We start from the raw sequence: 27,517 nt of genomic DNA, 5'->3' as shown, positions 1-27,517 counted from the left end.
CAGAGTAGCACAAGTAGTGAATTGACTTGGAGTTCCAGAAAAGATGTTGTTTATTGAACAGATTTTCTAGTTAGCTGTTACTGAAGTGACAAGTCCATCTTGGTAAGGCAGTTACTATATATTCAGCTACCCAGATCATTACACTAAAATTACAAGCAATAATCTATTTTGAGCAAGTTTAAGCCAAAATGCTTTCCATTTGGGCACAAAATACAGTTGATATCTTATTTTCATAGCAGTGATGCCTTGTGACTTGAATTTTTATTTTTAAAATTTTTTAAACAAAATTTTGATTTAGACAGGTCTGGCTTGAGGGCACTGTAGTAACCACCTCCAGTCAGCTGCTGCAGATGAGTTTTTGGAAGGTTCAAGTTTTTTAAATGGGGAATTATGAAAAAGGCTGTTAAAAGAAACACAAAGACAAAACAATGAAATTGTTCACTTGAAACTTAGAAAAACTACATCATGACCTAGACTTTACCATTTCAAAGTGGTTTGTTTTTTTTCTTTTTAGAATATGCATGCCAAATGTCTTGTCTTTTTCAATGATTTGTAATATACATTTTATGACTGGAAACTTTTTGTACAACACACTCGAATAAATGTTTTGCATTTTATTGGTTTCCTTCTGTCTATTGCCCAGCACACAAGTAATGTGAGCTATTTGAGATGATTCATCCAGGAGGCCTCTAAGTGTGGAGAGAGGACACAAAGAGCTGCTGTCTGTGCTCCCAACATTGGTCAGCTGAATTGTGTCCCAGCAGGGATCCTGGGCTGTATCAAGGAACACTTTCCTTAAACCTGACGGAGTGCTGGTGGAACCTGCTGTCCTCTGTGATCAGTACCAACAAAAGCAGGGGGAAGAATACCTGCAGCTGGAGCAGATTAACCTTCCCTTCTTTCTCATCACCGCTGCACTGAAGGGATTTTTTGATTTAACCTTGACACTAAATAAGAATGAGAGCAGAAACCGATCGCTGGCAGGGATGGATTCTTAGGGATGGATAGAAGCATTGCCGAGAGCTGATGCATTTGCCAACCTGGCTCTCAGCTTCCAGCCCACTTTTGAGTACAGACTCGAAAGTGGGCTGGAAGCTGAGCCAGGCTGGTAAATGCATTTAAAAATTGCATTTTAAATTCATTTAAAACTTGTGCCTTAGGTGTCTGCCCCATCGTTAGCACTAGCTGATTATGCTTCTTGCAGCGTGGTAGGAATGCCTTCTGTTTGAAGTGGGCAGATCCAAAGACAGAATGGTATGGTTTGAAATACTCCGAGTATTGCAATCTGAGTGTGGGCTCGGGCTACTGGAGATGAGCACAGTTTTGGCTTCAGCTCTGCTGTGGTACTCAATGCCCTCCTCTCATGCCATCTCCTACCTGCACATCACATCTCACCCATGAAAAAAGAGCTCCGTAGCGTGGTCCTCTCCCATTTGCTTCCACTTCGTCCCACAGTATTTTTACTTAATGGAGGGAAGTGTAATGAAGCTGACTTTAAGGGCATGGGCCTCTCACCCGAGTCACGTAAGGCAGAGGAAAGACTCGAAGAACAGAAGGATGAATTCCAGAGAACCCAAAGGGGAGTTTCTCTCTGCGGGGATCTCAGAGCTGGTGTTTCACCGCGGGGTGCAGCTGTGCAGCGTTTGTGTCTCTGGTGATGCCGGTTGAAAGCCCCTTCCCGTTGCCCTCACTTCGTGGGCTGCGCTGAACCCTTGTACTCGAACCCTGCTGTCTGACCCGGGCCGTGCTCGGCCCCGGGGAGTCCCTTAGGAGCTCGCTCGGGCCGCCCCCTCAGCGGCCGACGGTGACAGCAGTGCTCGGGGACCGGGGCCGCGAGTGGCGGAGCGGCCCCGCTGAGGCGGGCGGAGCGCGCCGTCCCGCCCGGCGCGGAGGCGGAGGAGGCGCGGGGCCCGCCGGGAACCGCAGTCCGGGCGCCGCCATTTCTCCCTCCGGCAGCGCAGGGGCCTCGGCCGCGGTGACTCTGGGCATGGAGAGCGGCTTCGGCTCCGACTTCGGCTCCGGAGGAGGCGGCGGGGGGAAGCTGGACCCGGGGCTCATCATGGAGCAGGTGAAGGTGCAGATCGCCGTGGCCAACGCACAGGAGCTCTTGCAGGTCAGGAGGCGCGGCGGGGCCGGGCGGGGGCTTGCTCGGTCCCGGTGCGGGTCGCGGGACACGGCCAGGCCGCTCGGCTCCCCTGCAGCAGGGGCGGCGGCTGCAGCCGGAGCCGCCGGGCCGCGCTGCCACTCACGGGCTCTCTCCGCAGCGGATGACGGACAAGTGCTTTCGGAAGTGCATTGGGAAGCCCGGCGGCGCCCTGGACAACTCCGAGCAGGTGAGGACGGGCGGGAGAACGGGGCACCCGCGGCCCCTTAGCTCGGGGCTGCCGCTGAGGCTCTGTGTCCCGCAGAAGTGCATCGCCATGTGCATGGACCGGTACATGGACTCCTGGAACACAGTTTCGCGAGCCTACAATTCTCGGCTGCAGCGGGAGAGAGCCAACATGTGACGCCTGCCGGCCTCCGGGCCGAGAGGGACCATGTGGGGAAGGGACAGCGGCCAGTCCAGGTGGTCAGGGGTGAATCCTGCTGCCTTCCCAGCCCCTGCCATGGCAGAGCAATAAAACCTCGCTGAACCTTTTGCATCCATTGGCTTTTATTAGCACCAGCACCAGGAGAGAGTGATTTTTTTTCCCATGAGCTGCTTGCTTTACTTCTTGTCCTTCCCAAGTGTCCAGATTGGCCTAAGGCATTATATCAATTTCTAAATCCCTGCTGAAAGGGCTGTGACAGGCAAGGTGCCTTCTGTGGAAAACAGGGGCCAAGCCAAGTCAGCAACACAATACCCTTGCTTGGGATTCCAGCATGGACCCATCCATAAGGTCGTTACTCAGTCCCTTTTCTTTAGAGGAAAAACTGCCAGAAGATTGTCCACATGCCACTTCGGCTGTTTCGTCTCTTATATCTGTATAATGCTTTGTGGGGCTGTCTTTGGGCTCCCTAGGCTTTGACTCGGCTCAAGCACAGTGTTGGGGAGCAGGACAGCCTCGCAAATAGTTGTATGAGCACAGCTAGGGAAGCAGGGTTGGGAAGTACTTAGATTCTTTTCTTTGTGGAATAAAGTGTGTTGTGTGGCTGTAATATTCTGTAGTTTCTGGTTTGGCTCTGGCACAGATGTTCCATCTTTGAGCCTATATCCTAAGCATAATTTTTTTGAGGGAGGAGCATGTCTGCAAAAGGGAATGTTGGTCTGCTTTGGGGCACAACTCTATTTTTGTGCTTCCACACTGCTCCTAAAAAGGTGGGTTCATGCTGTGTGGTCAGCAGTGGATACAACAGTTGCAAGAGGAGAGTGTTGGAGATCAACGGTGCCCATGTTGGTTTTTTTTTTAATCCTTTCTTTTGAAGCACTTTTGTATTTTATGAAAGATTGTATGGTTTGCTGGACACAGAGACTGGAAGAGTGACATCTCCACACCTCCTAGGACATTCACTGGGATGTGGTGGAACCTAAAGTGTTCTCACAGCAGGTAAACTATGAGGAGATACTTGGGAATTTGGACTTACTGAAACTGGAGTTTCCTTTCTAGACTGTAAGAATGACTACTTGAAAATAAAGTGCTTTCAGACATGTTTGCTTAGGGGGCTTTTTACTTTTCTTTATGGTTGTATGCATTCTGTGGTACTGGCTGTGCAGGAGTCCCATTTCATTCATGGGAGTATCCCACAGGTGTTCTAGTCATGAATCTGGACCCATCTGGAGCTGAGCCGTGCCTGGAAGCCAGGTCTCCCACCTAGATGGTGCTCTGTCTCAGAAAGTTGTAGATCTTGCTGCCAGCTGGGTTGGGATGGAGGAAACCTCTCGTTATGCCCAGATGCAGAACTTAAAGCACCAAAAATGAGGAGGGGGTTTGGGGTACAAGCAGCTGTTCAGTTTTGGTAGCTGAATCAATGGAGGCATGCGTAAGTCTGCTCTGTCCAAGACTCAGCACATGAGCTCTGCTGCAGTTCTTTGCTTGTGAACAAAGTTGTCTATGTGTCTTATCCTGGCTGGTAGGACTATCTTAGCACTTAAAATTTTTCCCACCTAGCTTAGCCAGACAGTGGTGTGTGGCCATGCCTTAATCTTTCCCAGTTGAATCACCAGTTACCTAATGCTAAAGGAGGGTGGGGGGGGGGTGAAAAGCCCCTCCTTATACTCTGGTACAGGTCAGGGCCTGTGCAGTCTGAACTCCTAGGTGTTCTAGTCCTGCATTCTCTTAGGATCAATTGGTGAGCCAGGAGGTCATCACTGAGCTCTGTAGTACCACACACTAATTGGAAACAGCATCACACCCTTCCTAAAAGCCACTGCACAGCACAATGTCACATCAAGTCAGTGAGGTCTGAAGCTTCTGCAAGGGCATAACTTTGGGCTGGGGCAAAGGTCACAAGTCTGTTGGCTTGGCCATGGGATGACAGCTCATAGGCAGGGCTCAGCCAAACTCCATGAATCTTTGGCAGATCTTTCCGGCACCCATCCAACTAGGAAGGTCATGTCTTAATGTGCAGTATATTTGGCCAGGTCTTAAGATTGGACAGGCTTCATTTATTTATAGAAAAGGTTTAGAATTTGTACCTTTCTATGCAAAGCAGTTATCAAATGCCTTGATAACAACCAGCAGGTCACACAACACTGGCATTTGCTCAATACCTGCAAGGCTGTCTTCACCCCTTTGCAGCATCAGAAAAATGTACAGTAGCTGAGAGGTTAGTGCATCCTCTGGCAGTTATTCCTCTCATTCATTGCCTTCCCTGAGTGGTGAAATGCAGTTTCAGAGCTTGAGGTTCTGTACAATCCAGCCTTGGACAGCTGTGACTTTGGTGTAGACACCAGGGAAGTATGGCCTAGCACAGCCGTAGCCCCAGCTTGTGATTCCTGCTAGAAACCACTTCCCTGAAGGTTCTTTACATGCCAAAGGGCCACCTGCATCACCCTGCAGAGAGAGGAAAAAGATCTAGTATCAAGCCATGAGCAGTGCAGTTCCCCCAGCCGTGAAATATTCTTTCTCTCTGGGGCATGAGCATTTGCTGTCCTGGTCCCCACTTCCCTAGGAGCCCCATTCCAAGCTGGAGGACTGCTCAGTGATGTACCTGCATGAACAAGCTGGGGTTCTGGAACATAGAAGAGTGTGTTTAGGGGTACAGTAGGGTCATGGAACAAGCTCCATGTGGTCTTTTGCTTAGCATTACCTCTCTGTGTATTTCTCTGACCTGTCACAAGTTGGTGGGGCAAGCAGCATGAGGAGTATGCAGGATGGATGTGGATAAAAGCAGCAGCCAGTTGATGAATGGACAGACATCTGAGCTAGGGGGGGGCAGGGCAGGGCCCTCCTGAGAGAATATAGTCTAGGGACTTGGCATGAGTTTGCTCTGTCCCAGTCACAGCATTTACTGCTCTTGCACTCACTGAGCAGCTGTCGACGGTGCCCTGTGGGAAACCAGCACACAGCATCCTGCTGCTGATCTGGACAGGGTAGAACTTTTTGCAGGCCTGGTCTCCGATCATGTTCACTGCTGCTTTTTGCAGATGCTTTGACATGAGGCCTGAGGAGAGACAAGGATTGCTGTTAGCTGGGTGAAGAGCACATGAGAAACAGCAGCATGTGAAATGGGGTCTCTGCAGCCTCACTTGTTTGCCAGAGGGAGAGGCCTGCTCTGGAAAGGTGAGTCACCTGGTTCAGCAGAGCAAACTCCAGAAGGTCCCTTGGGTGTATCGTTTGTCAGGCAGCTTGGCTGACCAGACACAAATGGTATTGGGGTGGTCCTTGTACAGCAGGAGCACAGCTGGAGCAGCTGCTGTGGGGGTGGAGAGCACAATGGCTGGCATGTAGAAAGCTTGGGAAAGCTTCAAGAGGGAAGAGGTGTGATAAAATGGAGGAGTAGTGAGCATGGTAGCTGGGAGGAGATGATGGTGACACCTGGCCTTGCCCAGCTTGGTATCGTCTGCAGCCTGTGGCCTAGGATGGGAGTGCTTGGGGTAGTGGTGTGGGAACTTAGATGTTTGGGCTTGCAGTGTTGCAGTGTGGGTGGCCAAGCACTGAACTTGGCCATCATGGTTATGGAAGGGCCCTCTTTAGCCAGTACCTCCTTCCTTTGTGGAGCCCCAGCCTGTGATGAAGCATCTGGCCCCTTCATGGAAGATGTGAGAATTGTCTGGGAGGCATATAGGTCTGATGGTGCTGGTGAACCTGACAGGTGTGCTCAGTTCCAGTAGTGCCACATCATAGTCTAGGCTGTAGACGTTGTAAAAAGGGTGTTTGTAGATACGAAATATTTTCTCCATTTTGCCATCGATGCCACTCAGGAAAGGTGTTCCTAGATAGGCCACCCACATTTTGGGGTCACTGTAACTGCAGAAAGACAGCAAACCTGGCTGTTAGGAGCATAGCCTCACAAGGAGGGCCATCCCTCCATTTGTGGGGCTGGCCACACCTTGGGAGGTCAGGACCCTTGTCTCCAGAACCAGTGGGTGTATTTGAGCTTTGTTCCACCCATTCCTTTTCACACTTACCTCTAGGAACATTTCTCTGATAGGGGGTGTGTGCTTCCTGTGGGGTACAGCATGCCAGCCAGGTGCTGGACCACGAGGGAGGGGAAGAGCAGGTTGGCTGATGGGACTGAGGCAAGAGTCAGCTGACTTAACTAGCTTATGTCAGACTTACATGTCAAAGCAGTGAGCTGCAGACAGCAGCCACCGGTCAGCAATAAGGACAGCCCCACACTTGTGCTCCTTCCGCCGAAGCCAGAGACTGACTTGCCAGGGCCATTCTCCTCGAGCCGCACTGCTGCCACCCACAATCTTGCTAAAGGCCAGAGCCGTTGTTGAGCCACAGTCTGGAACACAGGAGGAAGCACCATGGTTTTAAATAACCATAAATGAAAGGAATGACTTCCTGCCTTCTATAACCTTTGCTGTGGGACAGCCTTCTGGGGGAGCACCTACAGGACAGTAGGATGTGATGAATTCAGTTCACCCAGCTGAGGCAAGTCTTGACAGACAGGGTATATTTTGTAGACTTGTTATCACAGATCACACCTTCCATGGATGTGGTAAGTGAGGAGCAAGTGTTTGGATGGACTGGTTCAGCTATCAAACAGCAAGGAATGTGCAGCCCGAAGTGTAGTCCCAGGGATGCCAAGACACTTTCTGGGCTGCCATGTTGTGCCGGCCTGCCTTGTCATCTTGTGCTACCAGACTGACTGGCCAAAAGGCCTGTGTGCTGGGGAATGGGTTCTAATGTCTGTAGCAGAATTGAAGAGGCTGCACTTTCTGTCAGTAAATTTGGACCCAGCTCATCCAGCTTTATCTTGTTTTAGGCTCTGGCAGAGCAAGCACGATCTGCACCACAGTGGGCTAGGCCCCCAGTGTATGGGCCCAAGACAGCAGGTGTGAGTATGGCGAGTACCACTGTGGAGAAGTCCAGGTCATGTAGAGCACAGCTAGCAGCAGCCACGGGCTACAGAGGAGAACTCACCACAGTTGTGCTCATCAAAGCCGTTGCTGCAGTCCACAACACCATCACATTCAGGATTTTCTTTTCCAATACACACCTTGCTGGAACACTTGAAAGTGAGGCTGGTACAAGGCACCACTGGAAGGCAATAACCCAGGACCTGCTCAGTACCCTCTATGCTGGAGGCCTCCTGCCAACATGTCAATGCCATCAGTTACCAGTTTTACCTGGGGTTTGGGTAGGCTTGGCAGTCTCAGTCGTTCTCAGAGCTGTGGAGGTTTCACTCATGGTTGTACTTATATTTGTCCCCAGGGTGGTTCTGCTGGCTGGACCTGCAGCCATTGTGCTGGGCTGGATAAAAATGGCTGTGGTAGAAATTCTAGGGATGGCTGAACTGGAAGGGATGCTTGTGCCACCACTGGACAACTGGGAGATGGTGTCCAGGATCCAGTCTGTGAGTTTGGTAATTCTGGAGTACACACCAGGTCTCATAGCCTGGGCACAACCAAATCCCCAGCTTACGATGCCAGCAAGGTAAAACACTCCTGGGGTCACCTCACAGGCCAAGGGCCCACCTGAATCTCCCTGCAAAAGAAGCAAGGCAATGGATGCTCAGTCCAATCAGGTCTGCCCCTCAGATACACCAGAAGAACTTAACTACCCCCAATTCTTCTTTCTCCAGCCTTGTGGGCCTGTCTGCTGTCATGCAGTGTGTATGCAGGGCATAAGTATGGAGAAGTTGAAGTTAGGGTCAGTGGCTCAACCTGGCTTCTGTCAGCACGTTTCCACAGCTGCCACCGACTGCCACTGACTCACTGCCACAGGAGGAGACCTGTGTCATCCAGGATTTGTCTGGCCAGAGTGGTGGGATATTGGTTTAAGTCATTCTCAACTTGGTGGAGCTTTATTTACTTTTCTGGATTTCCAAAGTATTGGGCTGGGGTTTTTTGTGCTCAAGTACATGTGAATTACACAGATGGATCACAGCAGCTCAGTAAATATTTCACAAGGATCTGCTGAAGGCAAAGTTAGCTCAGCTTTCTAGAACAATCTACAGAGCAGAGAAATCCCATACACTTACCTGGCATGAGTCTACCATCCCCTCCATGAAGCCAGCACAGATCATTCGATCAGTGAGGGAGAAGTTGTAGAGGAAGTTGCAGGTGTTCTGTTCTATGATGCCCACAGATGCTTTCTGCAGGATCTCGGGCTTGGTATCTGCATGAAAACCACAGAATTGGTGAGTGCAGCAGAGGGAAGGAGCTAGCTTTTAGACTGACTCAACACATATTTTGGGAAAATATGCTGCAACCCCACATGGGAATTGAGTCCTATATAACCTGTTTTCTCTGCAGCCCTGAAGCTTGTGGCTCACCCCAGGGTGCATTTTTATGTCTGTGCTAAGGATTCTACACAGTTTAGTCCCATGCTCCTCAGTTTGTGGGTTTGTCAGCTGGACTTCTTTGGTAGCACATGGTAGCCACTCTCAGGCCTTCTCCCTATATCTTTGCTTATGCTCATTATTTGGAACACCTCTGGGACTGAGAGTGGCTGCTGTGGCTGACATACCATCCTGCCAGAGCTGCAGCAGGCTCTGAGGCAAGCGCCTGACACTTGCTTAGCATGGTAGAGCTACTGAGGGCAGTCCAGCAGTTTCTCCTGGTTCCCACCAAGCTGCTCCCTCCATTTTCTTCTTTGCTGGTGACTCCTAGATAACTGTGGCTTAAGGTAGTGCTCCATGTGCCTTTATTTTTGCTTATTCTTGTGTTTGTCAGTTCCTGACTATCCCTGTTACTGAGCCCTGTCCTATACATTCCCAAGAATGTGGGTCACAGTGGCATGGGCTTTGCTGCTCAGGGTATCACTGCTCCAAGGCAAAACAGCAGGTAATGCATTACTGCTTACCATTCCCTTCCTGGAGGTCACCCCATCCAGAAATGAGGCACTTCTTGCCAACAGGAAACTTCTGCATGGCAAGTGGGAGGCACACAGGCTGTATGTATTTGTTGAAGACAAGAGGTTTTGCCAGTTCAAGCACAGCCACATCAAAGTCCAGAATCATGGGGTTGAAGAGGGGATGTGGGATCACTCTTGTTACATTGACTTTCACTGCATCTGTTCCATTTATTGATGTTGTTCCCACATGGGCTTCAATCTCTTCTGGCATTGTCCTGCAAATACATAAACCTAAATGTGCATACTCACACACTTACTCCTGGCATGAATTCTGACATTAAAATTACAGACAGCTTCACATGATCAGCATGCAGCAGAGAAGCCCTGCTAAGTCAGGTCCAAAGAACTGTTTCCAACAGTGGTACCTGTTGGATATTATCTGAAGAGCAAATAAACATGTAATAATAATCCTCTCTTCACCTCCAGAAATTTGTGATTTCAGGAGTGTTCTGGCACACAGGTGGTGCCCCTGTATGCAGTAGGTTTTGCTTGATTTTTTGGTTTTATTTGGATTTTTCTAAAGTTGTGGGGTTTTTTTTTAACCCCAGGTGAATTTTTAATATTCAGCTTAATGACATTTATTAGAAGAACTTTTGCTTCCTTTTGATTGTTTTCTACCTGCTCTTGGTGATTATTTGATATCTTAAAAAGACAGTCAAAACACATTCCCTAAACACTTTGTACCCTTCATTATTGTACAGTCCCATCAAACACTGCCTTCCCATAAGTAGTTTTTTCCCCCAGGTCTAGTCTGATCTATTCTGTTGTGCTTCTTATGATGCTGCTCCACACCCTGCTCATCCCTGAGCCTTGTGAACACATTCACACAGTGTTACTCTTGCCCTCCCTGTGATGTTGGAGCAGTTGGTGTGCTGTGCATTACCAGCAACATCCCGCTCATCTCCCTTGTTTTTTACTGCATTCCTGTGCTCATTAACTGCCCCTGCCACAGGATCACTGCTGTCAGGGCAATATCCACATGTTTCTGACCTCTTGTTTTGAACTGGAACAGCTGATGGAGACTCATCCTCATTCACAAACGGACAGCACTGCTGGTTTTGCTGTGTACCTCATTTCACACCTGCCTACCTTGCATTTCACTTGCTCCTTTATTGCCCAGCTGTTTAATGCATGAGATTGCCTTAAAATCCTTCAGAGTTAGTAACCTGCCTTTTCTGCTTTCAGGAATTTATTGTTGAAAAGCATTATCTTCTTGCTACTCACTTCTTTAGGCTACTTATAAACCTACACTTGGGTTCTTGCAATTTAACAGAACTATGCAGGACTGAACTCACCATTTTCCCTTTACCAGCTGACCATGTGTCTCTATTTCACATTTTTTAAGGTTAAGTTTATTAAAGAAACTCTCTTGTGGCACTTTCTTCCTCTCCTCTTAGATATGTTGTCCTTTCTCCTTGATTAGGCTGCTTTAACCTTCCTCTGCCTCATTCCACCCTCCCCACAAATTCCTTTTTCCTATGAGTGTCTAGTTATAGCAAAAATTGATGTCCAACATGTGTTCTTGATTTCCATTTCTTGACTCCACTGCCACACTGTGGATTTGGCTGCACAGCTCTGTGCTGGTGGGCAGGTGAGCTGGAGCAGGGACAGGGGTGGGCTCTTACTCATTGAAGCAGTGAGCTGCTGACAGCAGCCAGCGGTCCCCAATGATGGTGGCTCCACAGAAATGTCTGGAGTCTTCCTTCAGGCTGACTTGCCAAGGGATCTCTCCTCTGGAAGCATCCGTTCCTCCCACAATCTTGCTGGGTTTAGAGAACCCAGGTCGCCCTCCACACTCTGAACAAAAATCAAAGTATGACTTGTGAGTATTCCTAGCAGAAGACAAGCAAGGAAAGACTTTGCTCTTTCTAATCTTAGCAGGGACAGGTTAGGCCTGAGGTATGAGATATCTACCCAAGCCCTGCTGGCTGATAGTGGCATTGCCTGATGGTGGCCATGTACAGCTGGACTTTCACACAAACTGCTGTTCTGCGTCTTGCTCTCGGCAAGTCGTGAATCCTGGGCCTTTCTTGAAGGCAGAGTAATCAGTAGTTCCATGCCTCTTAGCCTTGCCATTCCAGATAAAAGCTTATTCTAGATTTAGAAAAATACCCTTCATTTGCATCTCCTTGCAAAGCTGCTGGGAGCACTCCTTGGAGTGGACGGGTCATCCTGCAGACACTTGCCCTCCTTCCCTTCAGGGAGCATTGCTGCTGTGAAGGGGCAGCCATCAGTTTTGAACTGCTGGGAGCTCCTTAGGTGGCAAGCAAAAGTAAGTGATCAACAGGTTAAATACTGTCAGATGCTGCTGTGCTTTAGTGACCTGTTCTGGGCCTGCCAGAGCAGACCAGTTACACAGCAAGATTACAGTCACGAAAGCAAAGGAGTGCAAGGAACTGCAGAGGTAGTGAGTGACTTTGCCAGGTTGCTCTGGACTGAGCTAGGGCAGCCATATAATGTCATTTGTACCTTAGCACTTCAGCAAAGTTGTGTGGCTCATGCTACAAAAGGTCAGCTTAGGTTAGCGGAGGAATGAACCTGATGTTTGGACGTGTACCTGCCAGTCTGCCTGCTGTGGATGCTCATACCTTGTGGTCCTGCAGCAGTCACTGGCCTGCTGGCAGCTGGGGCTAGTAAGGTGGTCGGGGTTGCTCTGGTGGTGGTGTTGACCTCTTCAGCACTGACCAGGTTACTGTTAGTCCTGAAGTGCACTGGAGGAACAGTATGGGCTATGGAGGTAGGGAAGGCAGAAATAGCATCCAAGATCCAGTCTCTGAGTTTGGTAACACGTGTGTAAACACCAGGCCGCCTGGCTTCAGCACATCCAATACCCCAACTCACAATTCCCGCCAGAAAAAACCTGCCAGATGGTTCTTGGCAAACCAGAGGCCCACCAGAATCACCCTGCAAGAGAAAGCAGATGGTGAGCTCTCCCTGGGGATGCACTGAGGTTGCCCTGGCCACCCTCAGTATCCCTCTACCAGCTGGGGTCTCTCTGTCCCTATGTATCCTAGCTCACTTCATATTTGCATCAGCCTAGTGATGAGTGGAGCATCTGTGTGCTGGCCTTTGGGTGTTCCTCTGTGTGGGCATGCTGCTATTACACAGAAGCCTTGTGCCCTTTATATTCCAGAAGAACAAAGGACACAATCTGTAAAATCTAGGATTAAGCATTTCTACTGCTTTAATAATTTGTAAAACCTCATAAAGGTTAATCCTAGCAGCCCATACACAACTAGTTGATGGGTGTTCATTGCCTGATACACAACCCAGGGAGACCACATTAATGTTTGCATCAGGTTTTCTTGATGTCAGAAGTGGTTCAGTTCTTGGTTATTGTGGGGCCCTGTGAGTATTATTGATGGACATATGGTGTTTGTGAAGCTGGTAATGCCTTCTGGGGATGAGATTGCTCTAGATCAGTAATTAATAACCAGATGGGTCATGTTCATCACCCAACCTTGAATCTTCAATTCTTGGCCCCTTCTCTGGTGTTTGTGCTGTATTTGGTGCAGAAATACAAAGCACTACCACCAAAAAAGTGCATATTTGTTTAGCTGGTTTCTGTTGGTTTGAACATTCCTGCCAAACCACAGAGACAGACCTGGAAATCACAGTCCTCCTCCCGCATCTCAGTTCTCATCTCTCCATACTATCAAAAGCAGGCCTATCTCCAGATGACCACTTGCAGTTCCAGGATGAATAAAGGCTAACTAAAAAACCACTCTGTTGTTCACCAAAAACTGTTGTGTATGTTTTAATTTCCGCTGCTGCCCTTTGCCCATCTGGATTTTTATCTGAAGACCTTTGTGGAATATTGGTAGGGCCAGCCCTGATGACAGCTCAGGAAGATGAGAAAAGTAATTACTTAGCTGAAAGAGCACCCTAAACAACAGTGCCCTGCTCTAAGCAGTAGAGAACATATCCTCATTTGTGTCTTCTGCAGTCACTGATCTGTGCTTGGGTCCAAGGCAGGGCCTCAAATCTCAGTGGGAAATAGTGACTATAGTGTCAGTTCTGCTTCTTGAAGTGTCACTTGGGCATACTGGGAGGGAAAAGCCTTATGCGGGCAGGTGTGACATCTTCTCTGGGCAAAGCTTACCTGGCAGGAGTCAACCTTCCCCTCCAGGTAGCCAGCACACATCATCCTGTCTGTGAGGACATGGCTGTAGAGACTGGAACATAGGTTCTGATCTAGGAGCTCCACTGTTGCCTTCTGCAGGAACTCAGGTTTCACCACTGAATGAGAAAGACACAATTGTGAGCTCAGTGCAGGAAGGCCTGCACAGGATCAGCAGCTCAGGGTACAGCCCACCTCAGCCGGCCAGAGCAAGGTCCAAGTTCCCTTCCCCAACGCCTTCTGCTCCACTCACACCCCACCATGTCTTCTCTGCTGCCTGCCATGCTTTGCTTACAGAAATCCTCCTTGAGGTAGCCCCAGCCAGAAATAAGGCACTTCTTGCTGGTTGGGAAGTGATGGCCAGCATCTGGCAGGCACACGGGCTGGATGTACTTAGTGAAGGTCACAGGTCTCTTCAGCTCCAGCACGGCCACATCATAGTCAGCTGTGTCAGCATTGTAAGAGGGGTGTGGGATGATCTGTAAAATGTCCATTTTCACTGCACTGCCATCAGAGCCTCTGAGGGAGGTGGTCCCTGTATAAGCTGCCCACATGGCTGGGTCCTGAAACCTAGAGGAGAGACAGTGGGAGCCATGTGAACTTGCAGCCACAACACTGTCCTGCAAACCCAAGCTGCCTACTGTCCATCCTGCCATCCACTCCAGGAATGATGGAAACTCCTCATTCTCCTCGTGGTGGGGCAGAGAGGTGCAGTGGGAGCTTGAGCAGATACAGCAGCTTTTGGAACGGGGATGGAGGGTGGAAAGTGGCGTGACTGAAACTTACTCAGTAAAGCAGTGAGCAGCAGACACCAGCCACTTCTCTGTGAGGATTGCAGCACCGCAGAAGTGCTCATTGTTCTCTCGAAGGCTGACTTGCCATGGGAACTCCCCTCTGGATGCCTCTGAGCCTCCGACTATCCTGCTGGCAGTCTGCATGGCAGGGCGACTCCCACAGTCTGAAAGGGAGAAAGTCAGTGCATCAGGATCCTCCTACTGCACCCCAGCAACACGCTCTTGGGGGCAAGTGAAAAGCTGCTTCAGCTTTGTGTGTGCTGTTGGCATATGCTCAAGCATCATGGTGGTGCTTGGGATATCACAGAGCAGCCTTTAAAGCCTTCAACCTGCAGGCTTGGGAAGAGCACTTGGGAAGGGCCATCACAGCATCCTCCCTGAAATTCTTCTGGAGCAAGACACTGTAGAGCAGCATCCTGACTAGTCTGATGAGCTTAGCTATTGCCTTGTGATAAGCTTCCAGCAGCCCATGGGCATGTGGCTCCTGTCCACTGTGCCAGCCTACCAGCAAGGTGGACTTTGTCCCAACCCATCAGAGTTGACGGGACCAAGGTGTTTCCAGGGCACAGTGTCCCTCATCCCAATGCAGCCATTTACTATTGGCTTGAAAAGCCATGTCATATCCTTTGCTGCCTTCAGTGCCAGAGAGCCACTGGTGTCCCACCTGTTAAGGTCTATCAACAGTAGGTTGTGGCTGGCCTCTGTGTCCAGGAGACCTGCTGTGGGAGATTCAGCACAGAATTCAGCTTCCATCAGAAGCATCAGCACAGCCTGTTTGGCTGTCACATTCAGGGCTTTCTTTTCACATACTGGATGTTGGAGCAAGCGACTGCCTGTGTCCCAAGGGCAGCTCCCTGGGGACAGCAAGGCTTGAGTCACTCATGTCTTCTGCAGTCCACCCAGCAACTCTCCCCTGGCTTGCCCAGGGGCAGCCACCACTGTATCCTTGTCCTTCTGCTCCCTGGCTGCCCCAGAGTCCCTGCAGGATGGTGCTGGGAGCAGAGCTGCAGCTTCTTTTGAGCTTGCAGGCCCCTGGGCCACCAGGCTATGAACAAGATGGGGCTCAAGCCTGTATCTGTATCCAGGCTGCTGATGAGGAAGAGGAGGAGGAGGCTGCAGAGTGCAGGTGATTCTTCCTGCTGCCTGGCTCTTACCTGATTTCAGTCCAGGTCTGTGGGAAGAAACCTTGTTGGGACCTGGGACAAAGAGGAAGGAATCAGGATCAGCAAGGGCAGGGCAGCCGAACCTCGGGTCCTGGAGATGTGTTCCTGGGCTGGGGCTGCCACGGCCTTTGCTGCCTTTTCCTTTCCTGCCTGGTGATGTCTTTGCCCACCCGTGGCCACTGTGAGGCGGGGCCCAGGTCCCTGCTGGGGACCCCTGCTCTGCCACGGGGCAGGGGAGGCACAGCCCCCTCTCCCCTGCAGGCTTTGGGGTGACTCCACGTGCAGAGAGAATTCCCAAAAGCTGTGGCAGTGAGCTGCCTCTCAGGAGCAGACTGGGGCTGAAGCTATGCAAGGCAGTTTGCCTAAAGCCAAGGGGACTCTCAGCACCTTCCATGTGGGCAGCACAAGGCTCCCAAAGATCCAGGGATCCTGCCCATTCCAGCAGAGGGTGCAGAGGGACTTGCACAGGAGCCCACACCTTCATGTCTCCCAAGCTCATGGGTTATTTTTAATTGACTGGACCTGGAGCTCTACGGTCACATGCAACTGCACAGTCACAGAAGGAAAGGAGGATTTCTTGTCAGGTGGTTTCAGAGAGTAATTCAAGTATGAGAAGTAGCAACCTGAGCTGTAGTTATTGCTACAACTCTGAGATTTGCCTAAGGGCTGCTGTGCACAGGAAGGTACAGACAACCCAGCCATTAACCTTCTGGAGCTTCATTCCCCATCCCTCAGACTGTTTTCAGACTGATTTCAGGTGCTGCAAGAAAAGCCAAAGTAGTTGCAATTTCTGCTTTAGGTTCTGTCATTGCTGTGGGCCTCTCAACCTGCTCATGCAGTGCAGAGCAGCTGGACAGCATTAGTGTTGGAGGGGTATCTGGGATCCCCACAAATGTCTCTTAAGCTGACAAGATCTAGGCTGGTTTCTGCTGCTGTCTGGTGAAGCTGGAGCAGCTGGGAGCCAGGCAGATAATTTTATCAGTTTGCTGGGTGCCTGCCAGCACCCCAATTTCTAACACTGCTGCTGGGCACAAAGCCTTGACTGGACATCCAGAGCTCAAACCCTGCAGCCGTTTGGCTGGCTAATGGTGGCTTAGCTCTGTGCCCTTGGGTGCCAGCAGCCCCAGCACAGGGCACCCTGCTCTGCCTGCCCAGCAGTGGCACGAGGGCCATACCTGTGAGAGAAGCTGAGGAGATGGTCCCGTAGGCAGCCAGGGAGAAACCCTGCTTGTGCAGGGCAGCTGCCAGCCCATGCCTGAAAGCTTCCTCCTCCAAGGTAGAGCTCAGGGGCTGGGAATCCTGGGGGGTGAAGAGGAGGCGGAAATGGACGATCACACTGGAGTTTCCATTCCTATTGGGAGACAGAGAATTAAGGGGGACCTTGGCTTCATGATCAGTACAAGGGTCAGGTTCCTATGCTAGCTGTCTACAGGGAACTCAAAGGAAACAAATCTTATTCTTAATATTTTGATTCTTAATAATTTAAAGTTTCTCTGGAGGTGTGCTCTGGGTTGAAGTGGTCATTTGATTTTTTTTTCCCTTTGACCCAAAGCTGTGGTTGAAAAAAGCTGTTTTCCTCTGCCTTTCTGACTGCATTTTGAAATGAAAAAATCCAGAACATTGTTGCAATCCCAGATGAAAATCCAGCCTTGACCAAAAACGAGTTTCTCTTTGTACAAGCTTTGAACAAGAGCACAGGTATGAGTTCACCTTCTTGGTGAGGCTTGTCAGAATTCTCTGAAACATGAGCTGCAGGGTCTGCAAAGATAGCTGCCTACTCACCTGTAGCCCAGGATGGTGCAACCAGTGCAACTCCAGTTCAGCTGGGAGTCCTGGAGACTGGACAGAAACTGCAAAGCAAAGAGTGATGTTCATACACTTACTGGACCCCAAGGAGGTGGGAATAGATGATGCCTGGGACTTTTCTGGAATGTGAAGCTATAGATGCATGGTCTCTTGTCTCTGTAAGCAGAAGCACCCATGTCTAGCTCATATGTAAAGTTTTGCCTACCCTGGCTTTTAGGGCATGAGGTTGTACATCTTTTTTTAATGCAAGGAATAGGCCTGAACACATATTTCCCACTCCATGATTGTCTCTCAGGGCCCTGACAGGGCCTCTCAAAGTGCATTCAGCCCCACAGTGTACCCTGCTGATGTTTAAGAAGTCCTAGTTTTCCTCCTGCCCTTGGCATGGAGATTCTGCTGGTGCTACTACTGCAATATTTCACAAGTGTTTTTCCAGAAGGCCCAGATCAACTCACCAGCCTCTCAAGAGCAGGTGTCAGCACCCTGTAGTAGTCCGAGTTCTCCATCTGTAAGCTGCTATTGAACGTGATTCCTTGGAGCTCCACTGTGTGCTCAAAGCTGGTCTCTCCTGAGGAATGGCAGGCTGCCAGAAAGGGAAGGTGTCTGTCAGCTTTCCTCACAGCTTTGCAACATGGATACCATAAAGTCCTTCAAACCCCCTGTTTTTAGCAGCTTGACTGTCCCTGAGCATCCCAGCTGCCTTGGGGGTGCCCCATAACCAGACTGGGGTACCCTGCACATGTGCAGTAATAGCATTTTGTACTGAACTTGTTGGAACTTGAAAACAGTGGATTTTTGTCAAGCCTGAGACAGAAATTCATGAACAGATGGATGCAGTCTGGCAACCTGAGATTGGCCCTATCCTTGCAGGAACAGCCTCAGGAAGGTTCTGCTGGGTACTGAAGCCACCTCAGAAACTGTGACTGTACAGGTGGCACGTGTGAGTCATGTCATGCTGGGTCCTCCCTGGGGTGCTGGCCTGAGGTGGCCATGGGGCAGAGGAAGCAACAGGAGAGATGTGGAAGAGGAGGGAGATGGTGGCCATGCTCTGGCGTGGGACAGTAAAACAGGCAGTGCTCAGTGGCTGCGAGTGGTCATGATAGGAAATGGCAGAGGCAGCAAGGTACGGTGACAAGAAATTTCAAAGACACAGAGAGAGATTACAGGACAGAATCATAGAATCATGGAATTGTTTAGTTGGAAAGGACCTCTGAGATCATTGAGTCCAATCATTTCACCAGCACTGCCAAGGCCACCATTAACTCATGTGCCCTAATGCCACATGTTTCTTAAATCGCTTAAATTGCAGGGATGGGGATTCCACCCCTGCTCTGGGCAACCTGTGCCAGGTCTGGACAGCCCATTTAGTGAACAAATGAACAAATTTTCCCAGTATCCAATCTTAAACTCCCCTGGGCCAGCTTGAGCCCTTTTCCTCTTTCCTGTCCTTGTTCCCTGGGAGCAGAGCCCAAACCCCACCTGGCTGCCCCCTCCTGTCAGGGAGTTGTGCAGGGCCAAAGGTTCCTCCTCAGCCTCCTTTTCTCCAGACTGAGCCCCCAAAGGTCCCTCAGTTGCTTGTGGTTCTTCAGCCCCTTCCCCAACTCTGTTCTCTTCTCTGGACATGCTCCAGCCCCTCAATGTCTTTCTTGTCATGAGATATTCTAAAACTGAACCCTGGATTTGAGGTAGGGCCTCACCAGTGCCCAGCACAGAGGGACAGTCACTGCCCTGATCCTGATGGCCACACTATTGCTTCAGCAGATCAATATCCCACCCAGCTTGGGTCATCTGTGAACTGACTGAGGGTGCCCTCAATCCCCACTGATAAAGATATTTAACAAAGATATTTAAAGATATTTAAAGTGGCCCTGAGGAACACCACTGGTCACCAGTCTCCAGCTGGATGTGACTCCATTCACTACCACTCTCTGGGCCTGGTCATCCTGTTAGTTTTTATCCATTAAAGAATACACCCATCCAAGCCATAAGCAGCCAGTTTCTCCAAGAAAATGTTGATGGGAAATGGTGTCAAAGGCTTTACTGAGGTTGAGGTAGACCAGATTCAGACCCTTTCCCTCATCCACTAGGCAGGTCATCTTGTCATAGAAGGACATCAGATTGGTCAAGCAGAAAATGAATAGAGCATATGTATCATGAGACACTGAAGATAAAGTGCTCCAAAGTCACATATTGAGAACATGAGCTGACTACAGCCCTTGTAGTTTTTCTGCATTGTGCAGAAAGGTGTCTGCATTTTGTCGTCAGTAGGAGGATTTTGAGGATTTTTGCTATAAGCAGTGCAGACCACTTCTCTTTTGGAGCTGATAAACTGAAAGAATGTAGCTGGCTGCACACTCACCCAGCAGGATCCCCAGGCAGAGGGCTGTTGCACTGCCTGCCACGGCGGCAGCAGCGGTTACCTTCCAGCAGCAGGCCCCCAGTCTCCTCCTCTGGCTGCCTTGCCCGGGCTTTATCTGGTCCATGCTTTCTGAGCAGCTCTACAGATGGGCTCTGTGATTAAAAAGAAGAAGAGGAAAATGACAAGACTGGGATGAAATCTGTCATGCCAGCTGTGGTTACCCCAGGAGCATCATTGTCTGCTCCTGCTGGACCATCCCGACCTGGCTATGGAAGACTTGGCATTAGGCTATTTATATCCCCAAGGTGCATGTTATATGGATTAAAATTAATAAACCTCACCCTGTAGTCATTCATGAGGCAGATTGCAGGGTGAGGTTTCATATAGCCCAATGCTATTCCACATTTTTTGCAGGAATTCTGGAGGAATTCTAAAATCACAGTGGGTGATTTTATTTCCCCCCACTTTACAGCATTTAGCTGAGAGCTCCCAATGCCTAGTAATGCCAGAGCAATTAATATGTCCTTGGCTTACAGCTTTGCTGCTACCCTGATGAGCAGATTCTCCTTCCCTGTGGCCAGCATTAGCACTGGTGCTTCCAGTATTTTGCCCCATGGTCCTGTACCAGAAGCAAAACCCCTTCATGTCACCTTTTCTGCCTTCACATTTTCCTTTGCTTGACTGGTTTCAGTATGTCAATGTTTTTCATGCACTGAAGATATGTTCCTCCAAGTGTGAATTCAAAATGCCAAAAATAGAAAGAATATCTCTCTTGGGTTTTTTTTTTTCCTTTGTACCTTTGCTAGTACAAGCCAGACTATATTAGGCCTTTATTTGGACATCATCAACAAATGGGTATTACTAGGAATGAAACTAGCCTGTAATATACATCGTTATTACATCATTCAGACAGGTTAGTATCTGCAACAAGCCTGATGAGACAAGGAGGGACACTGATTTCCTGTGATCCTAAAATGTATTAAATTACTGTATTAATATTTCTCCCTTACAGGCATGAAGACACACAATGCTGCTGTTCAAACTAGGAGGTTGAAGTTGTCTCAGACAATTTGTGTGGTCAGAGTGGAAATCCACAGAAGTCCACTCCTCTTGGCCAAAGGTCCAGAGCTCCCCAGCTGCAAAGTGAGTTTTTTGAGGACTCAGCCTCTAGCTGTTGGGAAACTCAGATTTACAGGAGACACCAGAAAAGCCTTGGCAAGGCACAATCACCTCTCAAACTTACTCTGTCTTGATATCCACAGTGTCAAGAGTACAAACCCCACACAGCTCTTCCCTCCTCAGTTCCTAAGTCTGCCCTGCTGAGGGACATCTCACGGACACTTCCTATCCTGGCCGTGCTGTGAGAGCCTGGGCTGCCACAGCAGCGATTCTGTAAATCGGACTGACTTCAGAGAAGCTGCAGAGGAACAGCCTTTTCTCATGTAAATGCCTCCAGCAATGAAAGGAAGAGGGGAGGAAAGGGACACAGGGAGAAGCAGCTCCCTGTTTCAGAAGAGCTTTTCAGTGTTTTCCAAGAGGCGTCAGCAGCTCTTTAAACAGAAGCTTCTAGATAAGAGATTTTAGAAGGTCACTTCTTTGTGAGGCAGCAGAGAGAAAAGGGAGAGGAAGGGAGAGGCTGTCCAAGGTGCCTCTTATTTTCTAGCAGACATCCAAATATTCTTTTTCAGCTGTAACTGAGCCTGGCACAGATGGGCACTGTGGCCCCCGGGTTCTTGCTAACAATATCTCTGTTTGACAATTCAGCTCTGGCTAAGGGGAGACAACTAGGGAACGTTTTTTCCAGTGGTCCTTGTGGCCTGAATACATACAGATGAGGAATCCCTCCTTCCCTCTTTTGGTAGGTTTTGGAGTCACTGTCCCTCTTGCAGTGTGCTGAATGTGGGCACTCAGAAATCTAGTTCAGGTGTGCCGACCAGTGCAACAGTGGACTTCAATGGACCTCAAAGGTAGGACAAATGCATCTGAGGAAAAAAATAAAGATTGCAGACAAAGCTGGTTCTGGCTTCTTTTTTTTTTTTTTTTTTTTTTTTTTTTTTTTTTTTTTTTTTGACAATACAGTCTTAGCTGCATGTAAAAGTCATACTACAAAAAAAAAAAAAAAAAGGTACTTGGAACCCTAAAAAAATGTTTGTATTTGTGATTGCAGAGGCATTTTAACTGAAAAATGGACTATTAAGAGAAACTTCCTACTTCCCAAAACAATCAAAACTTGCCTTTGCTCTCCCTTTTAGCATAAGGAAAGTTTATTTTCTTTTGGTGTCAGTAGTGTGAGTTAAAAAATAATTAAAAGGACGTGTAAATGGAAAGCCCATTTTGCAATAGCAAAATAGAGAATACAATTTTTTTTTTCTGAAAGATAACAAGGATCATCTATAAATGCATAGTGGAGATCTGTGCCAAGAAGCTATACACAGTGAAAAATATTGTGACATAAAATCAGAGAAGTGAAAAGTAGATTTTGTTAGTGGGGCAGAAACTGGGAGAGTATTAACAGTCATGAGTTTCCAATAGGAATACTGCGAAGTAAAAGCACATTTATGGCTTTTTTGTCAGCATATAAATTGTGAGTGGTTATAAAGGTATGGGGAACTCAGACCTAGGAGACTCCCCACAGCAGTGGGGTGTCTTTTCACTGTTACATTTTAGCAGAGAAGGCATGTCTGATGTGCAGCACAGAGTCAGCAAGAGCTGTCCTGCAGACTGTCACCATCGCTGGTTGTCCCTGAGGATCTGCCACAGTACTGGGAGCTGGCCACCACCCCTGCTCTGCTGCTGCTTGGCAGCCCAGGGTTTGTTTTCTCCACAGAAGCCTGAATTTTTCTCTAGGGCAGCCTTGAGTCATTCCATAGGATTTTCTTGGAAGATGGCTTTTGTTTCTTAGCTGGTTCAAGTAGGGAAATTGTAAAATATAAAGGGACATGGTAAAAATATTCCTTTACCCAATTAGCTAAACAGTCACTAACAGCCACTCTTCTTGTTACAGACAAGTAGCATGTGTGTGTGTGATTCTTGTGTGTGTGTGTGAGTGAGTGACTGTGTGAGTGTGTGTGCGTAACTCTGTGTGTGTGAATGTGTGTGTGTGACCTCGTGTGTATGTGTGTGTGATCTCGTGTGTGTGTGTGTGTGTGTGCGGGCACACGTGTGTGTGAGAACATGCATGTGCATGTTGGGGGAAAATCCCCTGCAGGAGCAGCAGAGGGACGAGGCAGGGCCCCAGGAGAGGCACCCTGGTTGTTTGCCCACGCGCTGGCCACAGCCCCAGCCTCACTGGGGCAGGTGTCTGTCCAGCTCAGGTGATCCCACACACACCTGCAGGGCTGGCCCAGTCTCCAGCACAAATTGTGCTGGTTTCTGTTTTCAGGTAGAAACTGTCTTCTTGCAAAATGCCACAGCTCCTGAGTCTAAAGCACAGTGGTGACCTCCCAGGATTGTGCTGGTGGCTGCCCAGCAAAAGGGCTGGTTTTCTTCATTCACCTCCACATACCCTGGCCTTCTTTCTTCCACTGCTTGGTACTTCCTTCGCCTCACTGTGTCTTTGCCTTCATGTTTTCACCTCCTGAGGCCTTTTCTTCTGCCTTCCTAGCCTTCTCCAGTCTCTCTCCTGTCAGAACAGGAGTGTTTACACTCCTGTCTTGCACTGCACTGCCCCAGGCTTCCTCCTGCTCTTCTCCAGCTTCTCCCATTCCCAGTCTGCCAGCCCCTTACCGGCAGCCCTCGACCACAGGGACACAGGCTGAGGTGCCCTGCTCTGAACAGCTGGCCAGAGGAAAGACATGAAAGAAATAGTGGTACCCATGTTTTCAAAAGTCAACTTCATTTACAGATAACTAATGCAAGGAAACCCTAATGTCCCCCAAGGGACAATGCAAGAAAACCACTTCCCCATCCCCACACCCCCGATGGCGAGTCTGGGCTGCCCTGGGGTCTTTGTGCTGCATTTCTGTATTCTAGCATGCTTGGTTTCTCCCACACTGTGATGATAAAGGGCAACGAATATGCTGCAACCATTTGAATAACCAAGTGTTAATGGAATATTTGCTTCATCCCATAATGGGGTAGTGTGGCTCTTAGCACAGCAGAACAGTGTCTACTGAGCTTTCAGACACAGGGATTGTAAAACAGTCTCATTGTGACCTGTAAATCCTCACCCAGACAGAGCCTTTGCAAAATGATGGCACAAGTATGAAAAACATGCCACTTGCTCAAGGCAGACCACGAGCTCAGCAGCAGATCTGTCTGCAGCCTCAGCAAATAATGAGTCTGTGGCCAAAGGCAAATAAAGGACTATTGATTGTATCACTAAGATAAGACTTGTGGCACTTCAGAGGGGGAATACAGCAGAAGCAGGATACTTCTCCAGAAGGAGGTAGCCCAAAATCAGAAAGCAGACTCCAACATGCCTCACTTGGTAGGTTCACAATCCAAAATCACAGCTGCCAAAACAATAAACCTTTGGTGACATATATATGACACCAAACCACGAGCCTGAGCAGGAGAGAGCATTTTCTGTAAGTGAGATGAGAAGCATGACCACAGGAGATAAGAGATGTGGGTGTACAAACAGATGTGCTGGCAGAGCAAGGTGGTGGGAACAGCCCACCTCAAATATCTCTGTTAAAACGGGGTCAAACCTAGTGATTTTATCCTTACAGCTGGGAATTTAGTTGTATTGAAATGAAGCTCAGAACTTGTGTCAGCAGTTACTGAGAACAGTAGAATACTTTTGTAGGGGAGTGGATTTATAACCAGTGTTATCTACTGGGTGGTGGTGCAGTGCTAGGTCATGTCAGTCTGAAGAGGCCAAGAACTGTGTGCCAGTTCCTCCTTATGGCTCACTCTCTCTCTGAGTGGGGCTCCAGAGAACGGAGTGCTGGAATCTGTCCCAACATTGTTGCCTCCTGGTGAGCCTATATATTTCCCCTTAAACCTTCTGATGAGATTATCTTATGTCATGAAAAAAAGCCTATGCACAGACAGCAGCAGCTGGTCAAACAGATAAGAGATGGGTTATGATGACTAGAGCTCTAAGCATCAAAGGCAAACCTTCCTATGACCAGACGACACAGGTTTGGCTACACAGTTTTCTGTTTTGTGTGACATGGGCTTCACCTACCATGACACTGGTTCCCTGGGCCAGACAACACAGCATTTCTCTGATCCTTTTGCTTTAACCCATCTCCATTTTCTGTAATGGATGTATAGAGCATATCCATGTCCCCATCTCTCTGCAGGTTAACATTTAGAAGCAGTTGTGCTGCATTTAAAAGGTTAAACCCTACTTTCAAGCAGAAAGAAACTCTTGCCGCATAAGAGAATGCAGACTGAGCTGAGGACACCTTTTACTACTAAGTTGAATGAAAAGCTCTGACACTGCAACCTCCCAGATCGTGCAAGAGAGCAAATCTGAAAGCACCTGCCACTCAAAGCAGTGCGGATCCCAAGACCTGCAGCACTCATGGAGATGCATCTGGTTCAGCTGTAGTCCTGCTGCCAGGAAGCCAAATGACACTGTGCTGGCCTTGTTTATTGTCCCTCTTGGTCTACAAATGTCTCTCAATTTACAAGTAAGAAGATCCTCTCCCTGCCTGCCAGCTCAGCAGTCTCAGCTGGGGCATGACAGACAAGCTGAGCTCCCCAGTGCTGGTATTGTCACGGGTAACAAAGGCTCTAACATCACTTCCACCTTGGAGACACTCAGCCCTGAGCTCTCTCTCTGGTAACAAAGTACTGGGCAGATTTGTACTGGCAATTACTTCTTAAACGTGTAGCTGTGGATTACACAATAAAATAAAAGCAGCCTTGCCCCCTTACCCCCCCCAACTGTGCTGGCTTGAAAACTCAGTACAGATAGTAAATACTGAATACACATAGGGAGTATCCAGTAAGCCAGGAAGTCCATGTTTGTCTGTTACTTTTCACAATAGGAGCACTATATAATTTGATACTTTTCAGCTCATGAATGGCTGAGAAAAAACTCACATGCTTAACTCATGGCATTTCCTCCACTGACATTCACTCACCTCCCTTGAACACTGCCTGGCCCAGTGCAGAGGGTGTGGGAGAAATCTTGGTCCCAGTGAAGCTGATGGACATACTGGGACCAGAGGCTCTTGGAGGAACAGGGGCTAACGTAGAGGTCTTCATTTTGTAAATAACCACATTTTATTCTTTCTTACCAGGTCACATACATTAGAAGCAATGTGTAAATTACATTTTTATGTAGCTTCAGCTGTTATTACAGATTGTCAGGTAGGCATTAGTGTTCATAGATATGAAATCCCCAAGCTACCCTGAAATCAGTTATCTGCAATGCATGCTCCCTCCAAGGGAGAATTCACACAGAGAAACCAGCGAGTGATGAACGCTGTCAGTCAAGCAGCGCACTCTCAGCACCTGAGTCAGTGAGAGGCCGGGAGTGGAACCCTCCGTGTGTCGATAGAGCACAGCCCCGGCCCCGCTCGGGCTCGGGCCCGGCCCCTGCCCTGGGCTGCATCGGGCTGTGCGCGGCTCCCGGCAGGGCAGCCTCAGGGCTGGAGGACAAGTGGGTGTGAAGCAGCGCGACTCTCAAGCCCTTCCCTTCAACCATGGGAACAAAGAACCATCCAGCTACAGAAACATTTATTTAAGCTCAAATTATGGTGCTATTATAAGCCATAGAAGTTGTTTATAAGAGTTTGTCCCATGCCTAGGTCGAAGCTGCTCACTGCAACGGCTGTTTCGCTCTTGTATTTCCTACATTGATAATATTGATTTTTTTTCAGCATTTAGGTCTGCATTACTGTCAAAGTTGCACTTTTTTTTCTCCATTAAGTACCCTAAGTTTTCTTTCTAGAATATTATCTAATTTTTTTATAGCTTTCAAATAATATAGACCATTTTATGCATTTGGTTTCCAAAATTGTTTAAGTAACTAAGATATTTCTCTTAACCAGGACTTTCAGAGAAGAGGGTCTAGAGGTCACTGAATCATGTTAGAGTTACATGGAATCGAAAAGCACTCAAAAGCAACCCAGCATTACATAAGGAAAACTACTTAGCCATAAGCGACTAAAAAGAAGCACAGGAGGTTTTTTTCATCTTTCAATCTTTTTTTTCCCCCACTTTCAATAAAAGGTGAGTTGAGCTGTTTTCCCCACAGGCATTTAATTCAGAAACAAGCTGTTTCCTCAGAGCCAGCTAAGCACGAGGGATTTCCCCAAGCATGGGGGAAGACCCAGCGTGGAGAAGCAGTTTCAAACTCCAGCTTGACTGAAAATCTGCGGGTGCAGGCAGCAAACCTGTCTGACCCCGATGGAGAAGCAATGAGGAAGAACAGAAGGAGGTGGTGAAGAAGGAGGAGGAGATGAAAAAAAGAGCAGGAGGAGGAGGAGGAGGGCTGCCAGGCAGGAGGGATCGCGCGGGGCGGTGGGACCGCGGGGCGAGGAGCATCCAGCGCTGGGTGCAGCTGCCGGGAAAGGGGCAGGTTTTTCTCTTCCCATGCGAGCCAAGAAAGCCCGGCACCCTGAAGGAAGTAAAAAGGGCTCCTAAGAAGGAGCAGGGACTCACCTGCTTTGCTTTTCCCGTTGCCGCCAGGTGCCTTCCCCGGAGCTCACCCGCCCGGGCTGCGGGGCGCCGGCGGGGGCGGTGGGAGGCACGGGGGGAGCTCGCGGCCGAGCTTAAAGGCACAGGCTGGGCCACAGGAACGGCTCAGCCTGAAGAGCTGGTTTGCTGCTTTCACCGAACTTCGGAATTAAGCAATTTCCACCCCCAGCCCCTGCGTTGGGAACTGGACAGTGATGCCCCAGCTCCTACCTCTCCCCGATCAC

The 27,517-nt window shown here is 49.0% G+C and overlaps 2 protein-coding genes across 3 annotated transcripts; one reads left to right on the top strand and one right to left on the bottom strand.

Annotated features, from left to right (window-relative positions):
- The first annotated feature begins 1,903 nt into the window (after window positions 1-1,903).
- Window positions 1,904-3,628, top strand: TIMM13 (translocase of inner mitochondrial membrane 13). Its single transcript, XM_064396530.1, has 3 exons — window positions 1,904-2,113; window positions 2,265-2,333; window positions 2,409-3,628. Exons 1-3 carry the CDS (start codon window positions 1,988-1,990, stop codon window positions 2,505-2,507), a joined length of 294 nt encoding a protein of 97 aa, XP_064252600.1. The 5' UTR covers window positions 1,904-1,987; the 3' UTR covers window positions 2,508-3,628.
- TMPRSS9 (transmembrane serine protease 9) lies at window positions 2,729-27,517 on the bottom strand. Of its 2 annotated transcripts, XM_064396486.1 has the most exons (19): window positions 27,258-27,517; window positions 19,692-19,843; window positions 17,788-17,915; window positions 17,309-17,376; window positions 16,702-16,877; window positions 15,518-15,559; window positions 14,356-14,527; window positions 13,865-14,139; window positions 13,552-13,688; window positions 12,038-12,353; window positions 11,075-11,246; window positions 9,399-9,664; window positions 8,575-8,711; window positions 7,721-8,078; window positions 7,515-7,631; window positions 6,702-6,873; window positions 6,124-6,389; window positions 5,447-5,583; window positions 2,729-4,973 (listed from the first exon to the last, which is right to left on the bottom strand). In XM_064396486.1, the coding sequence occupies exons 2-19, from the start codon at window positions 19,813-19,815 to the stop codon at window positions 4,812-4,814; spliced, it is 3,225 nt and encodes a 1,074-aa protein (XP_064252556.1). In that variant the 5' UTR covers window positions 19,816-19,843; window positions 27,258-27,517; the 3' UTR covers window positions 2,729-4,811. The 2 variants fall into 2 exon arrangements, with proteins under 2 accessions (XP_064252556.1, XP_064252557.1); XM_064396487.1 differs by lacking the exon at window positions 15,518-15,559.

This window comes from Passer domesticus, chromosome 21 (assembly GCF_036417665.1).
Source record: "Passer domesticus isolate bPasDom1 chromosome 21, bPasDom1.hap1, whole genome shotgun sequence".
NCBI lineage: Eukaryota > Metazoa > Chordata > Aves > Passeriformes > Passeridae > Passer > Passer domesticus.
This window is presented reverse-complemented; position numbering and strand designations above follow the sequence as displayed.